This window comes from Pelobates fuscus, chromosome 8, assembly GCF_036172605.1.
Source record: "Pelobates fuscus isolate aPelFus1 chromosome 8, aPelFus1.pri, whole genome shotgun sequence".
NCBI lineage: Eukaryota > Metazoa > Chordata > Amphibia > Anura > Pelobatidae > Pelobates > Pelobates fuscus.
This window is the reverse complement of record NC_086324.1, coordinates 72779313-72807186: the sequence shown is the minus strand read 5'-3', so window position 1 is coordinate 72807186 and position 27874 is coordinate 72779313. Positions and strand designations below refer to the sequence as shown.

Below are 27874 nucleotides of genomic sequence, written 5' to 3'. Positions count from 1 at the left end.
ACAGGACTCTGGTGTGGAAAGCAGCAAGTTATTTTGCAGATATCAAAAGGTTTTTGTTTTTTTAATTATTAAAAATATATTTAAAAAAAAAAAACCTTTAACTTCCAGTACGAATAGATGTACCAATGGAAAAATATCAAACATTTTATTTCTGCTTTAATTATTGGTTTGTTTACAGAGATGTGTGCCACCTCTGGCAGCTCTAGCTTTGGCAGAGCTAGAGTGGATCCTGTCCCTGGGGTCCCGTTTGGGGCCTGTGTAATATTTGTGCTCTTCCAGCACTGCTCCCTCGCGCACCGTTTACTGATCCTGGGACTGGAGTGACATCATAGCCTGGATCAATGCAGGACATGCGAAGGAGCAGTGCTGGAAGATAATGAAGATTAGAGCTTCCTTTATGCCTCCATTCTCCCCACGGACATATTTGGGCAGAGTAGGCACCTGCCGCCTGGGTAAGCAAGTTCCTATTATGCCTTAGCACACAGCCAGACGCCTCGTAGGGGGGCTCTAAGGTGGCAGCTCTTTGTATACCATCTTTAGTTTGCATACTCCTTGGGTATATTTATGTGTGTGCTGTTCCTTAATCTGTATTATATATACACTTGTATACATACATAGTGGTAGAGGTAATGTCACTGCGTTAGTTAGTACAGTGCCCCAAGTCGACATAACAGCAGATAGAAGAGAGATGATCATAAAAAAGCTAGCAGTCCTTGATTATCTAACAAGACTACTGGAAAACTGCCTGCAGACGATACGTTAGTAGTGGTTAATGAGGTACTTTCTACAATCTCAGCCAACACAAGCAAAGAAACCAACAAGTTCATATATGACACATATATACTGAACGAACATCTGGGAGAAAAGAGCATCACGCATCACCAATGCCCAGTGAAACAGGAACAGGTCACAATCACAGTAGGAGATATCCAACAACAAGGAGCCCATGTACAGCTGGCCAGCCCCAGGACCTGACATGATCCACACCTATTGGATAAAGAATCTAACAACACAGTTTTCGGAAATTGCAGGACTGAAAGATAGCACTGGGGCACTAATCCTAGCAGCACAGGCTATCTGCACCAGATCAACATAAACAGACACACCAGACAGGACCAGAGGTGCAGATTGTACAAAGAGGGATTTGAGACAATCCAGCACATAGTATCCAAGTGCAAGATGTTAGGAGGGACATCATACACTGAGAGGCACAACCATGTTTCTGGGATTGTGTACTGAATAATCTGCACAGAATATGGGCTGGGCTTGCCTAAATTCATATGAGAGGTGCCACAAAGGGTAGATGGCAATGATATTTGGGAATCCTGTGGGAATCCTAAGATCCTGTGGGAATTTCAGATCCAAACAGATAAGCGCATACTGAAAATTTAACTGAAAAATGTGTAAAGTGAAGAGACTTCTCTAGCTGAAAAATCAAACGGACAAAGTTTATGTTAAGGTTCTAAAAGCTTATTACATCGTTTTCAAACGTGTCTTGCTTTATTTTAGTTACCGTACTATATTTGTGTTTAAATGTTTTTTGCGTGTTGAAAAAAATGATGTTGTCAATTGAGTTATGTCCCTTTAATTAAATGCCCTTTTACCTTTCTTTATATTGCATGTGTCACAACACACAGAAAATGGGCTACAATCAGAACATTATTAGTGTGGAAGAGTAGAGGTACAGCAGTGATTGGGCTAGTCTTCATTGGAGACCACTCATTAAATTATGAGTAAGTATAATAGTTACAGACTAAAACTTTGACTTTCTGGGATTTTCCAAATGGCCAATTTGTCGTCGTCACTATTTACACAACATTTACCCTCATTCTTATTAAAATTTAATTTCTCACATCGTGACACACCATGTTTTTAAACTGGAACTTCAGATCATTTTCAGCAATAGAGAACCAACTAATGTATTATTTACAAATTACAAAACAGCTCATGTTTTGCACAGATCCGCACAGGAGAATTATATAAAACCAAAACACAATCAGTACATCTGGCTAGTAGAAAATGTTATTGCAGAAGCAATTAACCCAACTTGAATTTGAATATATTAAAACAAGATTAACGATGACAAACTATATCTACAGATATAATGCTGTTCAATTACTTGCAAGACACTTGAAGACATTTTCACAAGAAATATAATTGCACTTATTATCTTGATTTGATATTTGTATTCTCTTAAAACTGTGTCTCAGATTGTATGGATATGTAGGTCGTTTAATATAGAAAGCTTGAAATAGTGATTATGGTGCCAACAGTCCCTGAGTGCAGTCGTTTAGTCAAGTCTTTTCACTGGTTTTACATTAGCCATTGTTGTGCTGGAATCCAAAGTCTGGTCCCTCTGCTGCTCTAAAAGTACTTGACAAAGATTGCAGCAAAAAACTATTTGCAACATAACCAACACACAAATCTGTAATAGGTAATAGTTATGAAGCTTAGAATATCTCTTTTAGCATTGATGAGATGGGAATGGCCACGTCAGTGGCATAATGGTGGCTCAAATTAGCAAATGCTGAAATAAATTAATGTTGGGGAGGCAAGAGGTAGTATGGTGTGATAACCAGGTGTATAGGCCTGTTCAGAGTCAGTTCTTGAGTACTCCTGCCAATGGGCTATCTGGATGCAGCCTGGAGAAACGACCTAGTGTCCAAATTGGAAACACATTTCGATATGACGTGTAACTGATTGCACAGCTCTTGTTAAACACACCTGATATATTCTCCTGTGAAACAGAGATAAAGAAAGAGTTAGCATGAGTAAACCAGTGCTGTGAAATCTCAAAGTCAAGCAGTGCTGTTTAACTATTTAGAAACAAGTGAATGTCTAGATAATTTTCTTTACTTCCAAATGCAACCATATGCAGTGACCTTCTTTAGATTTTATGCAATGGAATAACACATGAAAATGTCCTATAACTTGTGGTATAAGTGGCTAGGGCTGCATAAACAAAGTGATTTAACTCCAAAATAACAGTGAATGTCCCACGTCGCTGCTTCTTCCTCCGCCGCCGCTCCTCCCAGTGATTGCGTCGGCCGGTGGGCAAGACTGATCCCGCCCACCGGCCGGGGAGAACTAATGCTTTTCAATGCTTTCCTATGGCGAAATGAGCGACGCTAGAGGTCCTCACACAGCGTGAGGACGTCCAGCGACGCTGTGGCACAGGTTTCCTGTGCTAGAAACCAGGAAGTGCCCTCTAGTGGCTGTCTAGTAGACAGCCACTAGAGGTGGAGTTAACCCTGCAAGGTAATTATTGCAGTTTATAAAAAACTGCAATAATTACAGTTGCAGGGTTAAGAGTAGTGGGAGTTGGCACCCAGACCACTCCAATGGGCAGAAGTGGTCTGGGTGCCTGGAGTGTCCCTTTAATATAGCCAACGTTATTTTGGTGCTTAGAGTATCCCTTTAAATTTAGGCATTAGTAAAATAATATTAAAAAATCTTGGGAAGTTGATATCAATACAGAATTTACTGCTAATTACAGAGTTGTTAATGAATACACTTAATAGCACTTTACATATAGCAAATAATGCAAACTGGAAGAGAGGCTAAAAAGGCTAATGATTTATTGAATTCAATATGTGATGGGTTTTATATTATATCTGTTTTATCAAAATAAAATAGTTGGGTAAAAGTCAATGTAACACTTGGGAAATACAGTTATGCTCAAACGTTTGCATGCCCTTCATTCATGGAGAATTGGTAATATATGTATCATTTTTAAAGAAAACATGAGTGAGCAGGCTAAACACATTTATTTTACTTATTATGGGATTCATATTCAACTGTAGGTTAGAACAGAATGACAAAATCATAAAACAAAACATGGCCACAAATAAATAAATGAAATAACCTGTGTTCAAAAGTCTGCATACCCTTAGTTCTTAATACTGTATATTGTCTCCTTTAGCATCAATGACAGCATGCAGTATTTTGTAATCGTTGTCTATGAGGCCCCTAATGCTTGCAGGTGGTATAATTGCCCATTCATCCTGGCAAAATGTTTCCAGGTCATGCAAAGTCTTTGGTCGCCTTGCATGAACCGCACATTTGAGATCTCCCCAGAGTGGCTTGATGATATTAAGGTCAGGAGACTGTGATGGCCACTCCAGAATCTTCACCTTTTTTTCTGCTGTAACCACTGGAGGGCCAACTTGGCCTTGTGTTTAGGGTCATTGTCATGCTTGGAAGCCCAAGAGCGTCCCATGTGCAGCCTTCGTGCAGAGTAATGCAAATTGTCTGTCAGTATTTTCTGATACCATGCTGCATTCATCTTGCCATCAATTTTCACAAGATTCCTGGTGCCTTTAGAGCTCTTGCCTCCCCTCTCCCCCCCCCCCTCCCAAAATGTCAGTGAGGATGGTATTCTTTTCACTATTGGCCTTGTTGACCCCTCTCCAAACATAGCGCTTATTTTTGTTACCATAAAGCTCTATTTTGGTCTTGTCACTCCAAATTACAGTGTGCCAGAAGCTGTAAGGAGTGTCACGGTGTTGTCAAGCATTTTGTAACCAGGATTTTTGTGGCTAATTTATTATTCAAGTATTGTGCTCCTTGAAACAACCACACCGTCTTTTTCCAGAGCAGCCTGTATTTTTCCTGAGATTACCTGAACAATTCTTCTGGTAGGTGTGGCTGAAATCTTTCTTGGTCCACCTGTATTTTGCACTTTTGGGCGCGGTTTACCACCTTTCTTATTCTACATATTACACTGCAAGCAGGTATTGGGAAATCCTGCTGGTTTACTGCTGCCCTACAACTTTTATGGTTATATAGAGAGCGCCTAATCTATCCTATATTTTACTTCTGGTAGGTGTGGCTGAAATCTTTCTTGGTCCACCTGAACTTGGCTTGGTATCAAGAGCTCCCTGAATTCTCCACTTCTTAAAGGGACACTATAGTCACCAGAACAACTACAGCTTATTGAATTTGTTCTGGTGAGTAGAATCATTACCTTCAGGCTTTTTGCTGTAAACACTGTCTTTTTAGAGAAAATGTGGTGTTTACATTACAGCCTAGTGATAACTTCACTGGCCACTCCTTAGATGGCTATTAGAGGGGCTTCCTGGGTCATGGCTGCTTAAAATGCATCCAAACATTCAGTGTCTCCTCCCTCTGCATGCAGACACTGAACTTTCTTCATAGAGATTCATTGATTCAATTAATCTCTATGGGGAGATGCTGATTGGCCAGGGCTGTGTTTGAATTGTGCTGGCTCTGCCCCTGATCTGCCTCCTTGTCAGTCTCAGACAATCCTATGGGGAAGCATTGCGATTGGATTAGGCCACCACTTCTGATTATGTCAGCAGACAGCTTTCTATTCTGAGGCAAACAGCATGCACAGCTACAGCTTCAGGCTTGAATACAAGTAAGATTTTCCTATATTTAGGGAGGCATGAGTGGCCCAGGGGGTCTAGATGGTGGTTTTAACACTTTAGGGTCAGGAATACATGTTTGTGTTTCTGACCCTATATTGTTCCTTTAATAAGTGATTGAACAGTACTGACTGGCATTTTCAAGGCTTTGGATATCTGTTTATATATTTTTCCATCTTTATAGTTCCATTTCCATTACCTTGTTGCGCAGGTCTTTTGACAGTTCTTTTCTGCTCCCCATGGCTCAGTATCTAGTCTGCTCAGTGCATCCATATGAGAGCTAACAAACTCATTGACTATTTATACACAGACACCAATTGCAATTTAAAAAGCCACAGGTGTGGGTAATTAACCTTTAATTGCCATTTTAACCCTGTGTGTGTCACCTTGTGTCTCTGTAACAAGGCCAAACATTCAAGGTTATTTAAAATTTTGATCAGGGCCATTTGGGTGATTTCTGCTATCATTATGATTTAAAAAGGAGCCAAACAACTATGCGATAATAAATGGCCTCAAATTATTATTATTAGTTTTATTATTTATATAGCGCCAGCAAATTCCATAGTGCTGTACAATATGATCACTATCCTTCAATAGAAGACAATGTTTTGCATGACCAGTCATATTTTCAAAATCAATGCTAAAATTTCACATTTTCTGCCAGGGAATGCAAACATTTTAGCACAACTGTAGATGTATTTGTAACAATTAGTAAATAACTTTATAGGGTACATATAGCCTATTTATGTTTAGTGGTTACTAAAAGTCTATCAATACGGGGGCGGGGCCTGACCGCCGAGCCGGATGGACGTGGGGCAACTCTGCTCCGCTATGAAAATGGCAAAAGCAGGCAATAATTACCTTTTTTCCCCGTAAAAAAAACTATCAACAACCACAAGAAGGCAGAGGGGACACGGGCAACTACCCTCGACGTCAATATCAGCCCCCGTCCTGCCGGTAAAGCTGACTGCTGGGCAGCTGGGATTGAGGCCTGCCGTGAGGCTCTGGCGGGAGAGGCGGCCGATCTCCCGCGCTTAGTCCGGCGGGACCTCTCGCACGCCTACAGAGGGCCCCGTTCTCCCCCCCTGTGGGCTGGGAGGGTTATCCCAGACCCCACCGGAGAGGCAGCGATCGCTTCTACCACCCGAGCGGCAGCATGATCACCCACAAACCGCGTGGCAAAATCCAAGATGGCCGCCGCACCCATTGCAAGCCGGAGACCAAGCTCCCAACTACACTCAAGCTACAACTCGCTGAGTTACCGGCAGACCTAAGGGGACTTTACCAGGACTCTCACTCTGCCCACACAAAGAGGAGCAATGGTCACAGCATGCAGGCTTTCTCTTGCACCCAAGGCTGATGCTGGCAGAATCACAAAAACGATCGCTCCCCTGGCCGGCAAGTACCGAAGCGCTCATACAACCAGCAGGAAACACAAGGGACTTGTTGATGGCCAGGATGACAGCCGACCCAGCGCAGCTACAGGAGCAACCAAGCAGCTGCTAACCTTGTATAATGTCAGTCTAGCAAAGCACTGTATATTCTTTAGTTTAACATTGTCCTTTTCATACCATTTATGATTTTAATACAATTGATTTAATCACTGCAGAACTGCAGGGAAAACGTTTTAAAAATGTCTAAGCCTAAATATATGCTTTGCCCGGCAAGCTCAGCGACTCGCTGCCCCCTGGCGGATAATTTAAAGCAGTGTGGAGAAATCTACACACCAGAAGTTAGCTTGTATAGCCTGTAACTTACTAATCGTATATTAGCATAATAACTACTCAACTACGCATGTACAGCTCAGCTGTAACAGTTTTATCCTCATGTACCAAGCTTGTTCTATCTATCTAAAAAATGTAAATGTGCTGTTTCCTCTGCCATGACATTGTATGACACTGAATAACTTGTACACACCGTCTTGGCACTGCAAGCATGTTGTAATTACAAGCACAAGAAAAATAAAGAATATAAAAAAAAAAAAAAAAAAAGTCTATCAATACATGCTATATGTTCTGAATGTATGTGGGGTAAATAATTAGATACCTGAGGCCAGTCTCCATTAGCGAGCTGTTTCTCCAGTAATAATTTGATGCCTCTCTCCAAAATAGCCACGTCTGGGAACCTGTTTAACGAAAACATTGAGCACATCAAATTTCCACCAGCTATAGATTTTATTTAATACTGTGTGTGCTCTTTGAGTTGTATAGGAAAATAAATGTGTGTTATTTTGCAGACCCTAATGGACAATAACATGCTTTGGGCTAGATAAGGTGAATGTTCCATGGCTTGTTTTGGTAAATACTCCTATGCTGTATAGAAAAATCCCATTATAGAGCCTTGTGTTACAAGATCCAAGGTTAAATAAATGCTTTAATCGAATTGCTGTTAAATGCTGAAAAATGATTGACAACACCCAGATCCTGACAGTAACCAGATCCTTTTGCTTGTGTTACTCAAATTGAGCCACTTATTTCCTTCTCTTCTGGCAGTTGTGCCAGTTCAGATTTTGGATATTCTCTTTAAGGTTACTTCATGGTTATTCTGCATCTATTAACTGTGGATTTCATAATTGCTGTGTGACTTGTCTTTACTTACAGAAATCAATAACACTCTTCCAATAACACTCAAAATTAAGGATTTCTTTTTTTACTTTGAACAGGTATAAAGATATGAAAGCTAGAGAGATGAAAAGGGATAAACAGAGAATAGAACCATTAAATAGTTACCCCATTTCAACATAGCCCATCCAATGAACCCGGGTCTTGTCTTGTGAGGAGAGTTCCTAACTTTGTGCATTAGATTTGTGTTGTGTCCCACAACATGCAAATGGCACTGGTTTAAAGTAGGCATCCTGGTGTTTCAGCTATTACTCTACAAGTTGGGAAGAAGACCATACTATTTTCTTCACAACTAGTGAATAAGATCTCTGGTTTTGAAAGAAGAAAACACTACAATGACATAATCATTGGTTTGCTAAAGAAGTCTTTTAAGACTCACTTCACCCTGGCCCAGAACAGTCAGTCCCGGATACCCCTACTAAATATGATAAAGAGACATGCTATGTTTGTAAGGATCAGACACACGCGAGAGGGCTGCATTGTCAGAGAACATTTAACTACAATCCTATCCCAAATAGATAGAGAGGTCAATCAAACGAGCCAGTCACTGTACCCACACAGGAGGGAAAGGTTTAGTTTTAATGACATTTCTCCATTCTCTCAAATCTCCATGCAAAAAGTATCTAGATTTGTCTGTGTGGTTGTGGTTAAGGCTGTACCTGGCACAGATTCACTAAATTCAGTAAATATCTCTTCACCTGAGGCCACACAGTACTTATTCATACACACAAAAAGCTGTCACTTGTCAGACTATCATTTTACCATCTCCTTCTCAGCTTCTTATTTATGATTCTAGGTATGTAATGTAGAGACATCAGCCAACCAGTTCTAAAGAAGGATATTATTACACACTGATTTCAGGGCAAGACAGCAATGTTACAATGTACAACCACATGTTATTTTCCCTGATACTAGCAGTAAACCTAAAGTGTGACTATATATAAAAGTTATGTGTAACTTCTCTAATCTTTTTTCCTTGATTTGGTTAGTTGTTAGGTGTGGGAATGTGGATTTGATTTTGCTTTGCCAAGAAGCCTATAAGTTGCAAAATCCTTATACTATAGCTACATTACATTGACCTACCTTACAGACATTAAACCAAGCAGAGCCCAACATGTATTGTGTATTTGAGAGTTTGCACTCTGAACATATCTTCTCTCTTCGCATGACTCAAAATCTTCTCCCCAGCCTCCATCTTCCATCTGGTGGGAGAGAAGGAAATTGCAGGCATTGATGATTTCTGGGGAACTAGAGAGAGGAAATAAGATATATATTACTCAATATCTCATACAAACCCCCCAACCCCCTAAAAAAAGAACAATACAAATTTACAAAAATGCTTGATTTGTTTAAAAAAAAAATAATCTTGTATATTTGTTTTATGTAATCATACATCATAATTGTCAGCACCAGGCCTAATGGGCTCTTTTACAGCTCTGAGTAAATATTGAAATGTAACTCTGTTAGCAACTCTGCACTGTTAGCAACAACTTCCTATGAGTGAATGGATAAAACAATATTTAATCCTAGATTAATAGGGGGATACTGATTGCTCTTTCCACTGGTACAGAAAGGTTTACATTATCTCGTCAGTGATGAAACAGCCACACTATTTAGAATGCTCCTATAGGACTATGTAATGTTTCAAAATCTTATTTTATGATAGTGAGGATTTGGTTTAGATTGGAACTATACACAGCACCAATGGGATATTTCTAAAGATATGAAATGCTCAGATCTGTCTGGAAGTATACAGTCTGATGCATCACCATAGACACTATACACCATGTCTGCCTGACATACACTGCTTCGATCTGACCTGCTAGAAAAATATGCATTGCTCTTATCTATTAAAAGTATTCACTGTTCCGTATTTTAACATATATATCACTTCTGCCTGCCTGAATAATATGCTCCATTCCTATGTGATCGGTGTCACGAATATACAGGGCCCCTGTCTGGCCAGTAAGGGAATATATATAGCCCCTATGTCACTAGGTAGTGAATATGCACATCCCCTATTTAACTTGTTAGTAAATATATGCAGCCCATGAGAAGTTAGTCAAAGTACACCACTCCTTTTTGACCGGTTTGACATATAAACTGCTTCTGTCTGAAAGTATACACTGCTCTTGTCTGAGCCACATGTCAATATACTCCTAACCAAACTGTTCAAAAAATATATGCTATTTGTTTCTATCCCAACCAAAGAATATACACTGCACACGTCTAATCTGTCAGAAGATATATATACTGCACTTATTAGACCCATCCAGTGAAAAGAACAATAATTCAGTACTTTTCATTGTTTTAATGCCATTTCATTTTCACTTTAATTTCATGCATATTGGGAGCGTATACAGTTGTAGAGTGCGCCTATTTAAGATTTTGGTGCTTATACATATTTCTTCCACTTTAATTAAAACGTACTGTATTAGCATTAGCCTCTTTTTACATTATTTTGTCAATTTGAATACCCAATCATGGACTACCTACATAACCTACATTGATTTCATAAACACCAAGCATACATAACTATTGTCACACATCCTCAATTTAAAGGGTTACTCCAAGCATCATAACCACTACAGCATGCAGTAGAGCTATGATGTGAGAAGTACCCTGGCCAAATTGCCCAGTAATGAGCCAAACCTTTTAACAAACGTTTGCCCTCTTACCTTAGTCTACCTTAGTCTCTGCTGGGCTCTGGTGATTTGGTGACAGGCTTTTATGAAGTTGCCAGAAGCTGATGCTGTCGCCATTTATTGGCTGAGAAAGTCAGCTGACTGCTATCAGCAATGAATGCCATTCTGTGCAATATAATTGGCACAGAATTGACATTAGCCAACCAGAACTCTAGTAGGTGGAATTACACTTCTGGCAACAAAGAGGTTAAACTCTGTATGTGCAGCAATTCATACTGAAAAGTTGCACATACAGACTACAGGTACAATGACACCATCAAGTAACTGAAATGTTCATGGTACTTTTCTAACTCTTATTTTGGTTTAAAGGCTGAATCTGCATTGTTATTTTACTTCTATAGCTCACTAATACATTAATAAAGCACATAGTCTAAGGCATACAGATCCAGTACTTACCCATCTTTATATGTGTATCCCATGCAAACAAAAGCTTCCAAGCCAAACCAGATACCATATGTAAAACAAACACCCCATGATCTGCATAAAGAATTTAACAAAAACATCCAGTGTGAAAACTAGTTAGCAACAAGTAAAATAAAAAAACTGACAGAAGACAACTTTATGTACTTACCCCTCCCAAGACCCATCATTGCGCTGCACTTTGCGACAGTAATCTAGCCCACGCTGCAATGTGTCTCTGCAAAGCACAAAAGATTTATGTTGTCAGTTTGTGAGTGGAAATGCATTATGCCTTTGACAATTAAGAATTTATAGTTACTACATTTTGTTTAGCGTTATTAATTGTTTTGGCACACCATATTTTAGCTTAAAATAAATCTGTTAGCCAAGAATACAATACTAAATAAAAAAATAAAACATGTTCTACATGTTGTTTTAGCACTGTTTAAAATGGTAAGGTTTTTAATATGTACGCTTCCGTAACCTCAAGCAAGCATATATCCTTATAACAAGCTGTAAAATGTAGATCTGAACGCATGTCAAACAGGTTCTAATATTGCAGTAGTTCATAGTTTAGCCAGGTGTGTTCTATTCATGGGAAATGCTAGCAATGTGGCGACATGCTGGAAATTAAATGTAAATGCACTCTACACAAATATGTGAGTGGATTTTCTGCTATAGGAAGCAGGAGAAATGAATTACTTTAGAATACCTAACCATTTCTAACATAAAGAATAGAAATAAACATGAAACGAGAAACTGACAGCCACTAGAGGCCGCTTCCGCGATTCTCCCTGTAAAAATCACAGTGAGAAGACGCTGACGCCCATAGGAAAGCATTGAGTAATGCTTTCCTATGGGCGGTTTGAATGCGCGCAAGTCTCTTGCCGCACATGTGCATTCGGCGCTGACATCGTCAGGAGGAGGAAAGTTCCCCAGCGCCGAGGGAGCCCGGCGCTGGAGAAAGGTATGTGGTTGAAGGGGGGCCATGAGGGTGGGGAGGACCTAATAACCCTATACTGCCAAGAAAACGGGCTTGTTTTCCTGGCACTATAGTGCTCCTTTAATTAATAAGCAGTAAGAACCACTTACGTGGCTAAAATTCCAGCATTGGATATTTTTTATTATTACGTATACTTTTCTTATATATTATGTAGCTTTGTACAATGGTTATGAGCATTTCTCAGATTCTATGCACTTTGACATGTGTGTCCTGTCTAATTGTTTTGTTGAATTTCACAGGATATTCTAAGGACCATAACCACTACAGCCTTGTTCTGTGCCCTGGTTTTGTGTTAAAACTCTTTACAAGCATTCTAACACACACTTAGGGTCCCCAGGCGCCTGTGGCCCACCCTCTCACTTTATTGCAACTGCAAAAATTATATTTCCACAAAAGCCATGTCAATTTTGGTCAAATTTGGGCAGCTTTTATTAGCAGAGTGTGCCAGCTGATGCTTTCAGGGAACCTATACTTCCTATTATTTGGGCAAAATTGACATGTATAATGTGGAAATGCAACTTTTATAGTAGCAATACGGTGAGAACCTGCAAGACCCTTCAAGGGCACCTGCAAGTCAAACTGCTTGACTTCATTCAAGTCAAACTGCTTGAAAGCACTCAGAACCAGGGAATGGCAAGAGAAACCTGTTAGCATCATAACCACTACAACAGGCTGTTAGCATACACAAGAGGAATAGGTAGTGAATTGCATCAAATATAAGATGTTTTTTTTAGGTTGGACTGTTACTACCAAAATATTTAATTTTTATAAAATTTTCAGTAGCTTTCCAGGAATATTCACTTATTAAGAGAGAATTAAAAGTGAATTTGAACAGAATTTCAAATTTAAGGTCAAAATAATCTAACTGTAAAAATCTCAGTCAGCTATGCTTTCATTTCCATTACTCTGGCCTTAAAGGGACACTAAAATTACCAAAACAATGTCAGCTTAATGAAGCATTTTTGTGTATAGATCATGCCTCTGAAGTCTCACTGCTCAATTCACTGCCATTTAGGAGTCACTTTTGTTTCTGTTGCCCTAGCCACAACTCCCCTGACTGTGACTGACACAGCCTGCATGAATAAAAAAATAAAAATATTAATTTTCAATCAGATGTTAACTAACTGTAAAAGTTTGTATCTCCTGCTCTTTAAATTGAACTTTAATTACACACAGAAGGCTCCTGCAGGGTCTAGCAAGCTATCAACAGAGCAGGAGATAGGACATTTTCAATAAAACAGAATTTGCAATAAAGGAAGTGTAAACATTAGATAACTCTTTACAGGAAGTGTTTAAGAAGGCTGTGTAAGTCACATGCAGGGAGGTGCAACTAGGGCTGCATAAGCAAAGTTATAAACATAACAAGAGCCTTAAACACTCTTGTGTGACTCAGGCCCCAACCTGCATTTAATCCTGAGATGAATACATATGTCAGAAAGAGTTACAGCACAGTTAAATATTCAGGTATTTTTTAAATAATACAAAACCTTATTTCATGCGTTCTGTGGTCTGGATCCCAGTCATGAAAATGTTTTAGTGCCTGCATTACAGCAGACGTGCACTCCACATATGTGTAATCAATCATGATGTCCCCTGAAATAAAACAAAAATACACCAACATCAGTTTGACAAAAAGAAACACCTGTGAATCTGTGGTACATGTCATGATGTTATATTCAATTTCTCACTTTTTAATCACTTACCAAACACCTCCGAAGGATTGAGCAATTCCAGCAAATGTCCGCCTCGCTTTGTTTCATACGTAGCAAAGCCATTATCTGGATTCCTCATACTGAGCAACTGTGAGATGGATTAAAAGTCAGTGGTAGTCACAGTCAGAAATACAAAAAAACAAACATGAGGTGAGACATGCACTCACCACATTGACGGCATCATAGAGCCTATCCCGAGGGATAATATCTGTCAGAAAGGAGCACTTTTCCTGAAGTAACATCACAGATTTTAGTCCTTCAGCTGTACAGTCGGCCACTATCCAACCACAGTCACGGGTGCTAAATGGGAAACCGCCCTGCAACACAAAACACATCACAGTGTGAAGAGGAGAGAAAATTGTACAATTAAAAAAAAAAAGTCAGTGTTATTCACGAAATGCCTAATTTTCACTGATTAAATCTGAATGGCAAAACGGAGTCTAAAACAGTCACGTTGTGACTATGGCTGAGTTAAAGAATTTTTCAAGATCAGCTATTTTTGTCCAATTTTTTACATTTGAATTTAATTCGGGAAAAATTTGGAGTTTAGCGAATAACACAATAGGACACAGTGTGACAAAGAGGGAAAACTGTACAATAGGACACAGTGTGACAAAGAGGGAAAACTGTGCAATAGGACACAGCGTGACAAAGAGGGAAAACTGTGCAATAGGACACAGTGTGACAAAGAGAAAGCTGTACAATACGACACAGCGTGACAAAGAGAAAACTGTACAATATATAACAAGCAATGGACAGATATTAGAGGTGAAATGGTTCCTGCTCACACAATAGCAGTCATGGTAAAAACACAAGACAAACACATTATAAAAAAAACAGAAAGCAAAATAGACAAGACCGATGTAAATACTGGACATAGTGTCTATGTGATTGGCCTTTGAACATGGCCTAGGTTTGTCACATGAGAATTTAATATGTAGAGACCAGACATGGTAGAGAACTGAGCCAGTATTGTTATTTAGAGTCATATTGTGTATCTGTTCTGGGGCCCTGTGGGACCATTTCTCTGACTGCATCCTATTAAAAGAGTTAAATGTAACATTAACTAACTAATTAGCAGTTCTCTACTTTTACTGGATGTATAATCACCCCTGATAATAGAATATATCCCTGCATGTGACGGGGTGACCAGGGTAGATCCCCAACTGTTGTTGAACTATAACTTGGGTGATATGTACTAGTCCTTTTACAGCAGTAAGAGAAATATATTCAGCTGCCACGAGAAGTGACTTTACACATTTCACCATTAAGCACAAATGAACAGAAGAAATATATTCCAGTTCATGAAACAAGCTATGACTTATTATTATTATTAGTATTGCCATTTATATAGCGCCAACAGATTCCATGGCGATTTACAATATTAAGAGAGGGGGGATTTACTATAAATAGGACAATTAATAGAAAACTTACAGGAACGATAGGTTGAAGGGGATCCTGCTCAAATGAGCTTACAGTCTATAGGAGGTGGGGTATAAAACACATTAGGACAGGAATTCGCAATCAAATAAGGTGGGAGTGAAGCAGAGCTGGAAGAGAGAGTAGAGTGCTGCCCTTTAGGAGAGATCAAGAGACAGGTATGTGAGGTAGAGGTTACTCTGGGAGGCCATAAGCTTTCCTAAAGAGATGAGTTTTAAGGCACTTCTTAAAAGATGCAAGACTAGGAGAGAGTCTGATGGCGGTAGGCAGGCTATTCCACAGGAAGTGAGCCGCCCGCAAGAAGTCCTGCAAGCGTGAGTTGGCCGTACGGGTGCGAGCAGCGGACAGGAGAAGGTCACGGGCAGAGCGGAGAGACCGAGAAGGGACATACCTATGGATCTGTGAAGAGATATAAGAGGGGCTAGAATTGTTCAGTGCTTTATAGGTGTGAATTAGTATCTTGAATTGACACCTAAAGGATACAGGAAGCCAATGTAAGAACTGAAAGAGGGGTCAGGTGTGAGAGAACCGACTAGAGGGGAAAATCAGTCTGGCGGCAGCATTCATTACGGACTGTAGCAGTGCATTACGGCTTTTGGGAAGACCAATCAGGAGAGGGTTACAAAGGCTCAAAGGTGAGGCCAGAATCAAGAATGACACCAAGACAGCGCGCTTGCAAGGATGGACTTATGAGGATACCACTAACTTGAAGGGAGAGCAAAAGAGAAGGATCAGTAAAAGGAGGAGGAAAGACAAGGAGCTCCGTTTCCAAAAGAGGTAATAAGTTTGCCAAGAGAGGCAATATAAAGAGAAAATAGAAGGGGACCAAGGACAGAGCCTTGGGGTACTCCAACCGAGACAGGACGAAGGATGGAGGTATCATTATAAAAGGAGACATTGAATGAGCATTGGGTGAGATAGGAGGAAAACCATGAGAGGACAGAGTCACAGATACTGAGTGATTGAAGAGTGTGAAGAAGGAGAGCATGATCAACGGTGTCAAAGGCAGCAGAGATGTCAAGAAGAATTAGTATGGAGTAGTGGCCTTTTGATTTAGCTGCAATTATGTAGTTAGTAACTTTGATAAGCGCAGTCTCTGTAGAGTGGAGAGGGCGGAAGCCAGATTGAAGAGGGTCAAGGAGAAAGTTGGAATTGAGGAAGTGAGACACACGGGTAAAGACAAGTCTTTCCAGAAGCTTTGAGGAAAAAAGGAGTAGGGATATAGGAAGATAGTTAGAGGGGGAGGACAGTTTTTTTCAGGATAGGTACTACAGTGGCATGTTTAAGATCAGCAGGGACAACGCCAGAAGAGAGAGCAGTTGAAGATGTGCATTAAGGAAGGCACAAGACAAGTGGAGAGAGATCTGATAAGATCTAATATGACTTGTATATATCTACCATTTACATATGCACAATGGGTTTACACATGCACTGGTAGCTAACTAGTATCTTGAACTTTCATCACACTGTAAATATCCCTGCAAGATGAAAACATTACCTTGTTCATTTGTCTGTAATACTTCTGGTAATCAGGAGGATTGTCTGGTATCTGTAATATATAAACACAGCAATTAAATTATATCCATGCCATATACAGCATTGTAAGGTCTACATTCCTAGTCAATCTCAGTATTCAACAGTGTTGGTTTTCTTCCTTTTTCATTTTTCCAAAGAAACCCGTTCCTCTATTCCCAATACACGGTAGCTCTTTCTACCCATGCTCCCATCGGTACTGAATTCCCCTCCCTAGCCCCCCAAAACACAATCCCCCACTTACCTCCCCCAATCTCACCCACACAATTGCAGTGCCCATCTTGCCTGCTGACCTGTGTTATACGCAGAAATTCATGAGCTTTCTTCAGACACTCCTGATACTGAACTTTCTTGTGAGCTCCTGCCTGAAAAATGAAGAATTATCGCGAGTGTAAGAGGAGAATCTTTCAGGGTCTGAATGAATATATTTTGGGCTATATTAGTGCTGTGAAATAAATAATATTCAGAATCATAACCAAGAGGAAATCTTAAAAAAGTAACTATGAATAACAGTGCAATGTATGTGTGCAATTGTGAACCCTCTAGACAAGTATAACACAGAGAGAATGAAGCACAGACACACAAACACTTTGTACAAAATAAAATGATTATTAGCAAGTCTTTATTTATATCTGTACCCTGACTAGGTAAATTAGTTTAGGTAGTAAAAAAAATTTTTTAAAATACATTTTAATCTTAAAGGGGCACTCCAGAACCCATGTAAGTTAGGTTACAGTTACTTATGCCAAACTGTCTAGTTTTAATTATTATTGTTTTTTTTTTTTTTTGTATTTTTGGTTAATAACATTTTACCCTGATTCTTTAGCCCGCCGTTTCAGCCCATCCCTCCCAACTTGCATGAGTCCCCTTTTTGATGCAAACATGTCTTCGGAAATTAAACTTCAACTGAACTGAACTCCCAGAAACCTGTGCTGTTCCCATAATGTGCTGCACATATAGGATAAGCTCAGCAATGTTATTGAAATCACTCCCTAGTTTGGTGAGTGCTCGTTACAGAAGATGCAAAATGCAGGAATGCCAATGCATCTTTTATTTATTTACATTTCTGATTTATTATTTTTTGCCAATGCTATATTGCATAATCTATATAATGAATTCAACATGAAGAGGCCATACCTCCAGCTTGTAGTTTTGTTAAAACCAATACCACTGCTCTAACCATCCAATATAGAATATATTACAATACAAAACATAAAATGCCACTTTCTGTGAGAGCAGCAAATGATTCCACGAGAAAAAGTGGATTTTTTTTTTCAGTGGCAGCTGTAAGTCAATTTAACAAATAAACTACCTCCCATCCCATCATCTACAGGTCAGTTTTAGGTTTTAAAAAGAAAAGTATATACACAGAGACATGAAAAATAATGCATCAAAAAATGCTTGTTGTTTCCCAGAGTATAAAGTTTAAGGGCCATAGCTGGAAAATGATATACAGTATGGCATTTAAAAAAATGAACATTGGAACAGTTTAAAGCTGAAGCAGGAGTGGATTCATAATTGTAACACTTTTCAATCAGGGCAATTGAGTGTTTCTCTATTTATGTGATCAATTTTAAAACCTGTCCTTCACAACGTTTCCTGACACATGGGTCACTTGTCACTCTATTGTAGTGTGTGCAGCATTACAATGATACTCATGATAAATTAGTAAGCATGCTTGTTTGAAACATTATACACAATGCTTACAATGTTTACTTCTATTGGGGTTCTTAGTACAATGAAGTGCTTGGCCTAGAGAAAACCATAAACATACACATGCATTTTCTATTTCACTGTTTACACACAGCTGAAACTTGATTTACCTCTAGAAATGCTTGGATAGCAAATGTGGTGTCCCACAACTGAGAACCATTTGTGCCCTGAAAGAATATAAAAATCATATTGAAGAGTGAAAAGCGTCGGCGTAGACAGAGTACATATATTGAGATTAAGTGAATGCAATACCTGCATCTTCATCCCATCCAAACCCAGCCTGGAAAGAGAAGAGAAGTTCAAATTTAAGGAGGAAAAACATTCAGAAGAAATGGTGATCAGCAATCAAAATTAATAGCGTAGGGTGGGAAGCTATCTATTTGTGTACAAATGGGCCTTATGACAGCAAGAGACAATGAAAAAATTCTAGATCGGAGTGGCCCAAAGTATGTTCGCAACATCTGCAAACTACAACTTCCAGGGTGCTTTGTAAACTTTATGGCTCATTAAGCAACACAGAAGCTGTAGTTCTGCAACAGCTGAGAAATTACCATTTGGCCACTTGTGTCCTGGTAATCCAAAGCAGGGTGACTCACCACAGATAATCAGGGATACGGTCCACGTGCTCTTTAAATACAGAGGATTCAGGGCCATCTACATGCCAACGGACCAGCATATTAATCACCTTGGAAATCTAAAGGGAAGAAAAGTGTAAGCTCTGACCTGTTTCACAACACCCATATGCCAAAACATCCCACTGGATTCTCACCGGACCGATGCTCAAACATTTGGTGAACCTGTCATCAGCCTTAACGTGGTCATACAGCTCATTTACTGCATGGCGTCGAAGGGAAGTCAGATGATATGATTCATATAGGTTCAGAAAAACTGTGAACACAGACATTTATGAGTAAGAAGGAGAAAAGAACTGTGGATGGAAAGCAGGAAGAAAAGTGGTAGAATAAAGAGGAAAATAATCATGAAAAACATAACACAAGAGTGCAAAATAGACTATAAAACCCAATTAATACAATGTGAAATATGCATACAAATAACAAGGGGAGAAAAGAAGAACATTGAGTTCCAGCGGAAGAAATAAAAATAATAAACGCAAATAAATGCAAAATGCAAGGAATCAATGCCCAGATTTTTTTCTGGGAATTAATGCCATAGGTACAAATATGTACACCAGGGGATAATTCCACCTAGGACTTCTCGTAGATCCATCTTGTTTAGTGACTCAAATAGGGACACATTTTTGTTTAGTCGAGACATCCATGACGCCTACCTGAGGTAGTCTCCAGAGAGAGACCAATATTTTAGTCCAATTGGAAATCACCTTACAAAGCCTTCTATAAAGTTGTGTTTTGTAAACAGATGCAAAGAGAAGCATTGCAAATAGTTCTGCTCCCACCATAATCTTGAAATACGTTGGAAAGCCTTATCTCTTTAAGTACGCTACTGCTGTCATGCTGTGCAATTATATTTTAACTCGCTTCCCTTGAATATCATGTCTGAATGCTTGCCCTACCACACAACTCCTATTATAAAAAGAAAAACAGAAAAAAACGGTAACAAATTTAGAATGTGGTTCCAAATCAAAGCCTGTGTAGGTGTCCACTGCAAACATTAGTTTCGGTTAACAAGACCAACAGTTAACCTTGCTATTAATATGTAGAACACACTTGTGTGACAGAAAAGACGTTGCTGTGCTTTTCATATAGAGACTTTCCAAACGCTGATTAAGCCAACAAAGTTGTCCAACCCCACCCACAAAAAAAAAAAAAGAAAAACAGTTCTCCGTTGACCCCCAACCTCCCCCCCTCCCCCCCCAAAAAAAGTTATGGAACTGTAGAAGATGACGTAACGCACCAGGAGTGCATTTCGTAATTGATAAATGAACACAGTTTGCTCCTGTGATAATTCAAGTCCCAGAAATACAGCCTGCGCTGTCTCCACCAGGAATACCTAACTAGAGTCACATAACATAACAGCATGCTGACAAATGGAGTTCCACCAAAACAGGGTCAAAGGAGAGGCAAACCCTGGGTTTTAAGGTTCTTTTGGAAGGATAAGACAGGTATCTAAGCTACCTGTCCAGATTCAGCAAGGAGAAGAAAACGAACCAGTTGTAGAAAAAATAGACTATATGCAGATAGCTGTACACAACAAAATGCTCACCTAGAATAAAAATAAGCACAAGTCAGACTAAACTTTTTACAAAGCAGTGCCTTACCATAGGCAATGTTAAGCATTGCACTGTGAGGTGTGTACATATCACAAGAAGCGACATTGTTCCTCTGAGCAGGCCAGTTAATACGGCTGTAGTCTTCTAGATATAACTCCTACAGGAGAAAAACCTATGAGATCTGTATTCACAATAACGAGTCAAACCAAAAGTGTTTAGTGCTCAGCTCCCTACCTGTCTCAGGCTACGGATCAGATCATCTTCACGAGCACAAAGACGGGTGGCGTAGCAATAACTCATAGGCAAATAAACCTGTCTGCAGTGACACCAGATGGTGCTTGGGTGAGCAGGGAACCATCTTGGCAAAAGCCTAAAACACAGACAGTAAGTAAGCATTGAGAGAAGGTAATAACCAAGATGGAGCCAGACAGAGTTTGGATATTAGAGAAGAACAAGTGATGGTAGAAGAACAAAGTAAAATGGCCAGGTTAACACAATGAAAAGAAGAGAGATGTAGAACACTGATTCAGACAGACAAAAAAAAAAAGTGTACCACATCTCTGGGAACACAGTGTTCATTCCATCCCAGCTGTATACATTCAGTACAGACAACCAGAACTTCCCCCATGAAGGAATACCAACAGCACCACCTGCAAGAATAAAAATACATAAAGCTCAGGTTTAAAATGGAGAACAATGGAGAAAGAAGGAAAGAAAGGAAAGATGTACTGAACAAATATGTTATATATTTATTCTTAGTGGTGGCTAAAAGGTTTAGAACTAGGCATAAACTGCTACTGGGGTACTGAGCATATACATTAACATTAACAACTAACCCTTGCTGTGTAGGTTGTTCCGTGCTCTTGTCACATCTGGATCATCTTGGGACACCCCAAGGAGACGCAGTGAAGTATAGTTCATAGCAGTGCCAAAAACTGTGCTCTTATCCTCAATGTGCCTAGGGAAGAGAGGACAGTGAGATCAAAATAGCACTCTCAGAGATCCATCTATTGTGTACACCTTAAAGGAATGCTCCAAGCACCATAAACACTACAGCACTCTGTAGTGATTATGGTGTCAGGACTGTTTTAAAACTTTCTGACTACGTATCTGGAGTCTGTCGCCCACCGCTCCATGCTTCCACTATTTCCAACTAAAAACTGCAAGCTCTAAATAGGAGCTTCCATTAGCAATCCTGAGCTAAGTCCTGTGGGGCAGGGAGAGCATACTGGCTAAAAAAGTGTCAACTGACCGCTCTCAGCTAATAAACTAAGCCCTGCACTGCCAGGCTTAGCTCAGGTAGAGGGTTTCTGGCTAGTGGAAGCAGGGAGCGGGTTCTAGTAGACCCCAGGTAAGCAATCAAAGCATTTTAAAACTGTGCATCATAGTAGTTATGGTGCTTGGAGTGTTCCTTTAAAAGCTTATCCACAGAACTTCTCATTTCTCTTATGCTCTACTAGGCAGAATAAGTTTGTGTTAGTGTTTTTAGGTAAATGCAAACATTACTTAGGTTACCACATTTCTTTAAGCAAAACATAAACTTGCTTATTGAGAAATTTAAAGTTAATTTCACACATGAAAAAAATGAAAACATTTATTGAGATGATGATTCTAGTATTAATTAATTATGATTGGCTTACAGCAAGGCAAACACAGAACTATAATAATGATTTAATGTAAAGGGGATTATATTTGACTGCAAGATATAAAGAGGGTGACCAATGGTAATACTCACAGCCCCCATCCTCCATCTGCTAGCTGTACAGAGCGTAAATATCGTATCATCTCCTTCTTTGTAGCATCTGGCAGATGTGTTTGTGTCACATGACATGCAATTAGAAGACCTTAAAATACATAATACGGGACACACAATCAGACACAGGTAAATCACGAGCTGAGCCCTGCCATAAAAGGGGAACCTATAAAGATCTGAGATGATTATTTGGAAGCCAAATTGATTAAGGATCACTCCAAGCACCATAAGCACTATAGCACGCTGTAGTGTTTATGCTGCCAGGAATGCCATGGTCCTCTCTATTGTAAGTAGCCAAACAGATTTAGAACAGTTTGATTTCTTACTTGGGGTCCACCACAGGCTGCATGTCGCTTCCACTACTTCCGACAGAGTGCCAGCAGCTCCTAATCAGGAGCTTCTGTTCGCTTTCCTGAGCTAAGCCCTAGCTTCCGGCTCTCTATCTGAAGTAGTGGAGGAAGGAAGTAGTGCTCAGCAAAACCCAGGTAAGAAGCTAAACTGTACTTAAATGGTTTGACTACTGCATTGAGGGGGAAACAGGGCAACCCTGGCACTATAACCACTATAGAGTGCTGTACTACGTATGGTGCTTGAAGTGTTCCATTGATAAAATGCTCAGGCTGGAGTCTGTAGCAGCATTCATTACCCACAGTTACTATGCAATCACCTTCCACAATCCAATAAAGCAAAAGTCCAACACACTCACTGAAGGAGCATGTCACAGGAGTTTTTCTCGTTGAGTTGTCATATTTACGTCGTTATTGTTATCATTGTTGTTTGAGCAACATATAATGAGGCACAGGTAAATCCCACACAAAAAAGGGCAAAAATGTACAACTGCAGAGAGATGATTAACCCTAACAAGGTTTGTGAGACTGTATAAGGTACGATTTCGGCTTTCAGATAATGCAGGACTACCATAACCTCACTGGTGGGCCTAGCTTGTCTCCCACATCAACATAAATGGTTTATTTCTGAAATACATACCGGAAGACATACGATGTATGATTTAAAATTATTGCTTGATATCTCATATTGCATGGCAAGCATTTTATGCATTTACTTAGGAAATAAGGTTAAGTCATGAATTTACTGTGTTGAATACAAGGCTCCAAAAAATTTAATTACCTGGCAGAAGAAATAGGGGTCCCCCGTAATCACCAGCCCAATGTCCATCTTCAGCTTGTAAAGCCGAATAAAATGTTAGCCCATTATCGGCTGCATCCTGCGCAGTGTTTGCCTTTGGTAAATTTGGCCGAAATTCACTCTATAAAAAGGAACAAAATTCAAACTTTTTAGTTTATCCACTATACTGTAAACTCCTCGGGCTGCCTAACTCTATTCCTATACAATACATTCCTGATCTTATAAAACAACATCCATACTAATAATAGTAATTATAATCTAGTGATGCACTAAAGTAGGGCTTAGTGACATATGAAAGGGTTAATTGGTTACAAAATCATTGAACACATCTGAGAAATAGTGCAGGTAAACCTCCAGTGAGATTTGTATTGGACATTCACATTTTAGAGTATATTTACTAAGTATATTAGAATAGACTCTGAGACGAATGTAGATGAAGTACGCAGAATTTTCCCTATTGTATTGCATATCTTCTACCAAAAAGAAAGAATTCAAAGAAACTTAGATCTTGTCTGATACTTCCAAGTTGGAAATCGGGAGTTATAGTCTAGCAGCAGTAAGGGGTTCAGTTGTTTGGATAACTAATGGTTTTTTTGTCATTTGGACTGCCACATATGCAAGTGGCCCAAACCACGGAATAGTCCATGCAATCTTTGGCTACGCATGTCTTATTGAGCCAAGTCACTTAAAAATATGGAAAATCCAGCAATGTCACTCAGATAAATTCATCCATGCCATTGTGAGAAACAGATCAATAACTACAGTGTCTTCAAGTTCTGACAGCAGTTTAGGAACTCAATCTGGGAATTAAATTCTAATTTCTCTAATAATCCCAAACTCCATCATCCTGGCGTGTTACCAAATACAATTCTGATAGTATTCCCCTAAAAGCAATGCAGACTTTGTTCTTCATGCAAATCATAGTGGCATCTGTAAACCCTCTAGTGAAGCTTGGATTACTGCAACACGCTGCAACCTGTGCTGTAAACCAAATCCCAGAGTCAGGACAGAAATGCAAGTGTCTATTCAAGCAACGTCTAAGGAGACAGAAAAATGGGTCTCTCATCCTGTGCCCTGCTAGACCCTTAGAGCTTGCAATCCATTTAGTGCAATATAAATGCAGATAAGCATCAGTGGTCTGACACTTGCTACATAGCACAAAGCTGCTATAACCTGACTAATGACTAATAAAGAGCTGGCATACCAACATAAAAAAAAATTAAATCTAATATAGATACACTGATTGTATGACACTATTCAAGTGGTACTTCCCTATGGTTCACTGTAGTATTTATGGTGTTAGAACTCAGTGGACGCCACCCTTTGGTTTTCAGTCAAACACACCCTCTGAGCTCTTATTCTAGACAAGAGCTCTCGTTCAAGACTGGATGGGTACGCACTTGATAACAGAGAAGTGTAGTTTCTGCATGATTAATGATGCTGCACAACTAGCAAGCTCTAGGTGTTATAGAATCAAGTTTTTTGTTATACTACTTCAAAACTATAGCATACACAAATAAATCAATCAATCTATGGCACCAAGCTACTCCACTGCAATAAGCTCCGATGGCTATGGTGCTTAGAGTGACCCTTTAAGCTGCATAATTCTCTATTTCTGGTTCCATACAGTTAAATACAGTTTACAGACATTACGTACGTAAAACTGTATCACTATACACAAGATGAATGTTAGCCAGTCTGTGTATATCAAACATACCGTATTCAGTCCTAAAGAATGAGCCTCCAAAACACTAGGCTCTCGGTCCTCACCCTCAACAAATTTCCAAGTTTGCCTGCCTTCTGTGCATGTGAGTCGCCATCGTGTAAGGTCTGTGGCTGGAGGAGTTTTGTAAGGGCCACCCCTCCTGCGTAGGCACCTGAGAAGAGAAATTACTTAATTCTGATCTTGCTATAAAGGTAAAGATAGCTGTGTTCAAATGATATTACAGTTTATTGTTAACACATGGTAAGCATTACATGGAATGGCCTTTGAACATCTACAGCACAGTAAAAGTAATTAGGGCAGAGAGACAGTATTAGAGATGAGGTTTATAAAGGTCATCAAAAATTATATTTTTTAAAGAGAATGTCACAAACTAAAAGATATTTCATTAATCAAACTGTGATTTTAATTATTAGTATGTCACATTAATCAACAGCGTATTAAAGTTATCTGCATCATGTTGAGATGAAGTTGTTTTGGTTCCAGGAGGTGCCTGACGCTTCATTGCCATTAGGGGTTAAGGACAGGGAGTCGGAGTGTTCGGTGCTGAGGCAAAGATTTTGGGGTTAAACCATTCATGAAACGGTTAAACGCCTAATGGTAAGGAAACACCAAGGACCTCTTGGCACCATAACAACTTCATGTTGGAGAGAGGATCATTTTAAAGCCAAAACCTATATCTGTATGTGTGTGTATGGTTTGGTCTGATAAACACTGATTGAATCCTTTTCTTTTTAGAATTGTATCGTTTCATTATTATGAATGTTATTGCTAGGAGGTAGCATTCATTATAATAAGATGCAATTGGGTCACTGAACGTATTGCATTCAGGTAGGGCTAATTTTAAAGACAAAATACATTTAATAAGGATTTATCTCGTTTTGCAGTCTCTTCCGATTTTGAACACAGCTTCAGAATTTTCCTTTGAGAACACATTTTGAAAATATAATAGCATCACATATTAAGTGTTTAATTTCACTATATTGTAGAACATCTAAGCATATGTATCAAAGTAGATTTACAAACTACTCCCGCATAATACTCACGTTCCTCCACTCATTTCTCAGCTCTGTGTATTTTCTGTATTTGCATCAAGAAATTATCTTGCTCCAAATGTACATGGGTTTCACGGGATTTGTAGTTTTAGACGAGGTCTCATTCTATCCACAGGCGTCATTAAAGACCACAATTCCCGAAATGCATTGCGCCGCCCGATCACGCATCACACTAACCTGACATGAGCAGAGAGAAATGTAGCCAATCAGATCAGGGTCCACACAGACGTTATCCAATGAAAAACAGAACGTTCCATGTCAGCTTGGAACATGAAACTATCACACGCTATGCAGGACTATAAGCTCCACCCACACCTGAAGTATCCAGGGCAATTCCCTTATTTTGTTACTGGTTCACTAGAACGTTGAGCAGTTATTTCACGCAGTGACATATCACCCAAGATTGCCTGATGGTCTGTGTTTTCCTTTGCATCTATTTACATATTGGTGGTCAACATTGGAAAAATGTTGTCCTGCAGTTTGTAGATTGCAGATGCTACAGCAGGAACATCAGTGCACTAGAAATCTTGCAGCATAGGAATTCTACATACATACTACAGCTGGGCAGCCCTTTTACGTACAGGTAATATCTTTACAAGTCATCATGAAATATCTGCTGACCCTATCCACTATTAACTGCATGCCAGGAAATTAAAGGGAATTTCAAATAATTGAACATATCCATTCCTTAACAGATTTTCCACAGGACTGTACAAGTGCAAAGAGTTAAGTGCAATAACAGAGGAAGTGGTTCTTTACAGTAAGAATTTTAAATGTGTTTTCTTTTCCTAAATATATTTTCACATTGGTAAATGTACAGTATATTGCTTAAAGGGACACTATAGTCACCTGAACAACTTTAGCTTAATGAAGCAGTTTTGGTGTATAGAACATGCCACTGCAGCCTCACTGCTCAATCCTCTGCCATTTAGGAGTTAAATCCCTTTGTTTATGAACCCTAGTCACACCTCCCTGCATGTGACTTGCACAGCCTTCCATAAACACTTCCTGTAAAGAGAGCCCTATTTAGGCTTTCTTTATTGCAAGTTCTGTTTAAGATTTTCTTATCCCTTGCTATGTTAATAGCTTGCTAGACCCTGCAAGAGCCTCCTGCATGTGATTAAAGTTCAATTTAGAGATTGAGATACAATTATTTAAGGTAAATTACATCTGTTTGAAAGTGAAACCAGTTTTTATTTTCATGCAGGCTCTGTCAATCATAGCCGGGGAGGTGTGGCTAGGGCTGCATAAACAGAAACAAAGTGATTTAACCCCTTCAGGACCGGACTGTTTTTGCGATGTTTGTACGTTAAGGACCAGAGCTATTTTAACACTTTTGTGGTGTTTGTGTTTAGCTGTAATTTTCCGCTCTCTCATTTACTGTTACGATACAAATTATATATTGTTTTTTTCAGGACAAAAAGGGCTTTCTTTACATACTATTATTTTTATCATGTCATATAATTTAATTTTAAAAAAATAGTAAAATATGGTGA

The 27874-nt window shown here is 39.4% G+C and overlaps 1 protein-coding gene across 1 annotated transcript; it reads right to left on the bottom strand.

The window, feature by feature from the left end:
- Nucleotides 1-1824: 1824 nt before the first annotated feature.
- On the bottom strand, nucleotides 1825-26472 carry LSS (lanosterol synthase). Its single transcript, XM_063430043.1, has 22 exons — nucleotides 26370-26472; nucleotides 25318-25477; nucleotides 23583-23721; nucleotides 22437-22545; nucleotides 21538-21659; nucleotides 21255-21351; nucleotides 20936-21071; nucleotides 20750-20858; nucleotides 19283-19401; nucleotides 19110-19207; nucleotides 18766-18793; nucleotides 18624-18680; nucleotides 17094-17165; nucleotides 16766-16816; nucleotides 13995-14144; nucleotides 13819-13915; nucleotides 13603-13708; nucleotides 11285-11350; nucleotides 11110-11190; nucleotides 9092-9256; nucleotides 7434-7512; nucleotides 1825-2737 (listed from the first exon to the last, which is right to left on the bottom strand). The coding sequence occupies exons 1-22, from the start codon at nucleotides 26381-26383 to the stop codon at nucleotides 2600-2602; spliced, it is 2193 nt and encodes a 730-aa protein (XP_063286113.1). The 5' UTR covers nucleotides 26384-26472; the 3' UTR covers nucleotides 1825-2599.
- Nucleotides 26473-27874: the final 1402 nt, after the last annotated feature.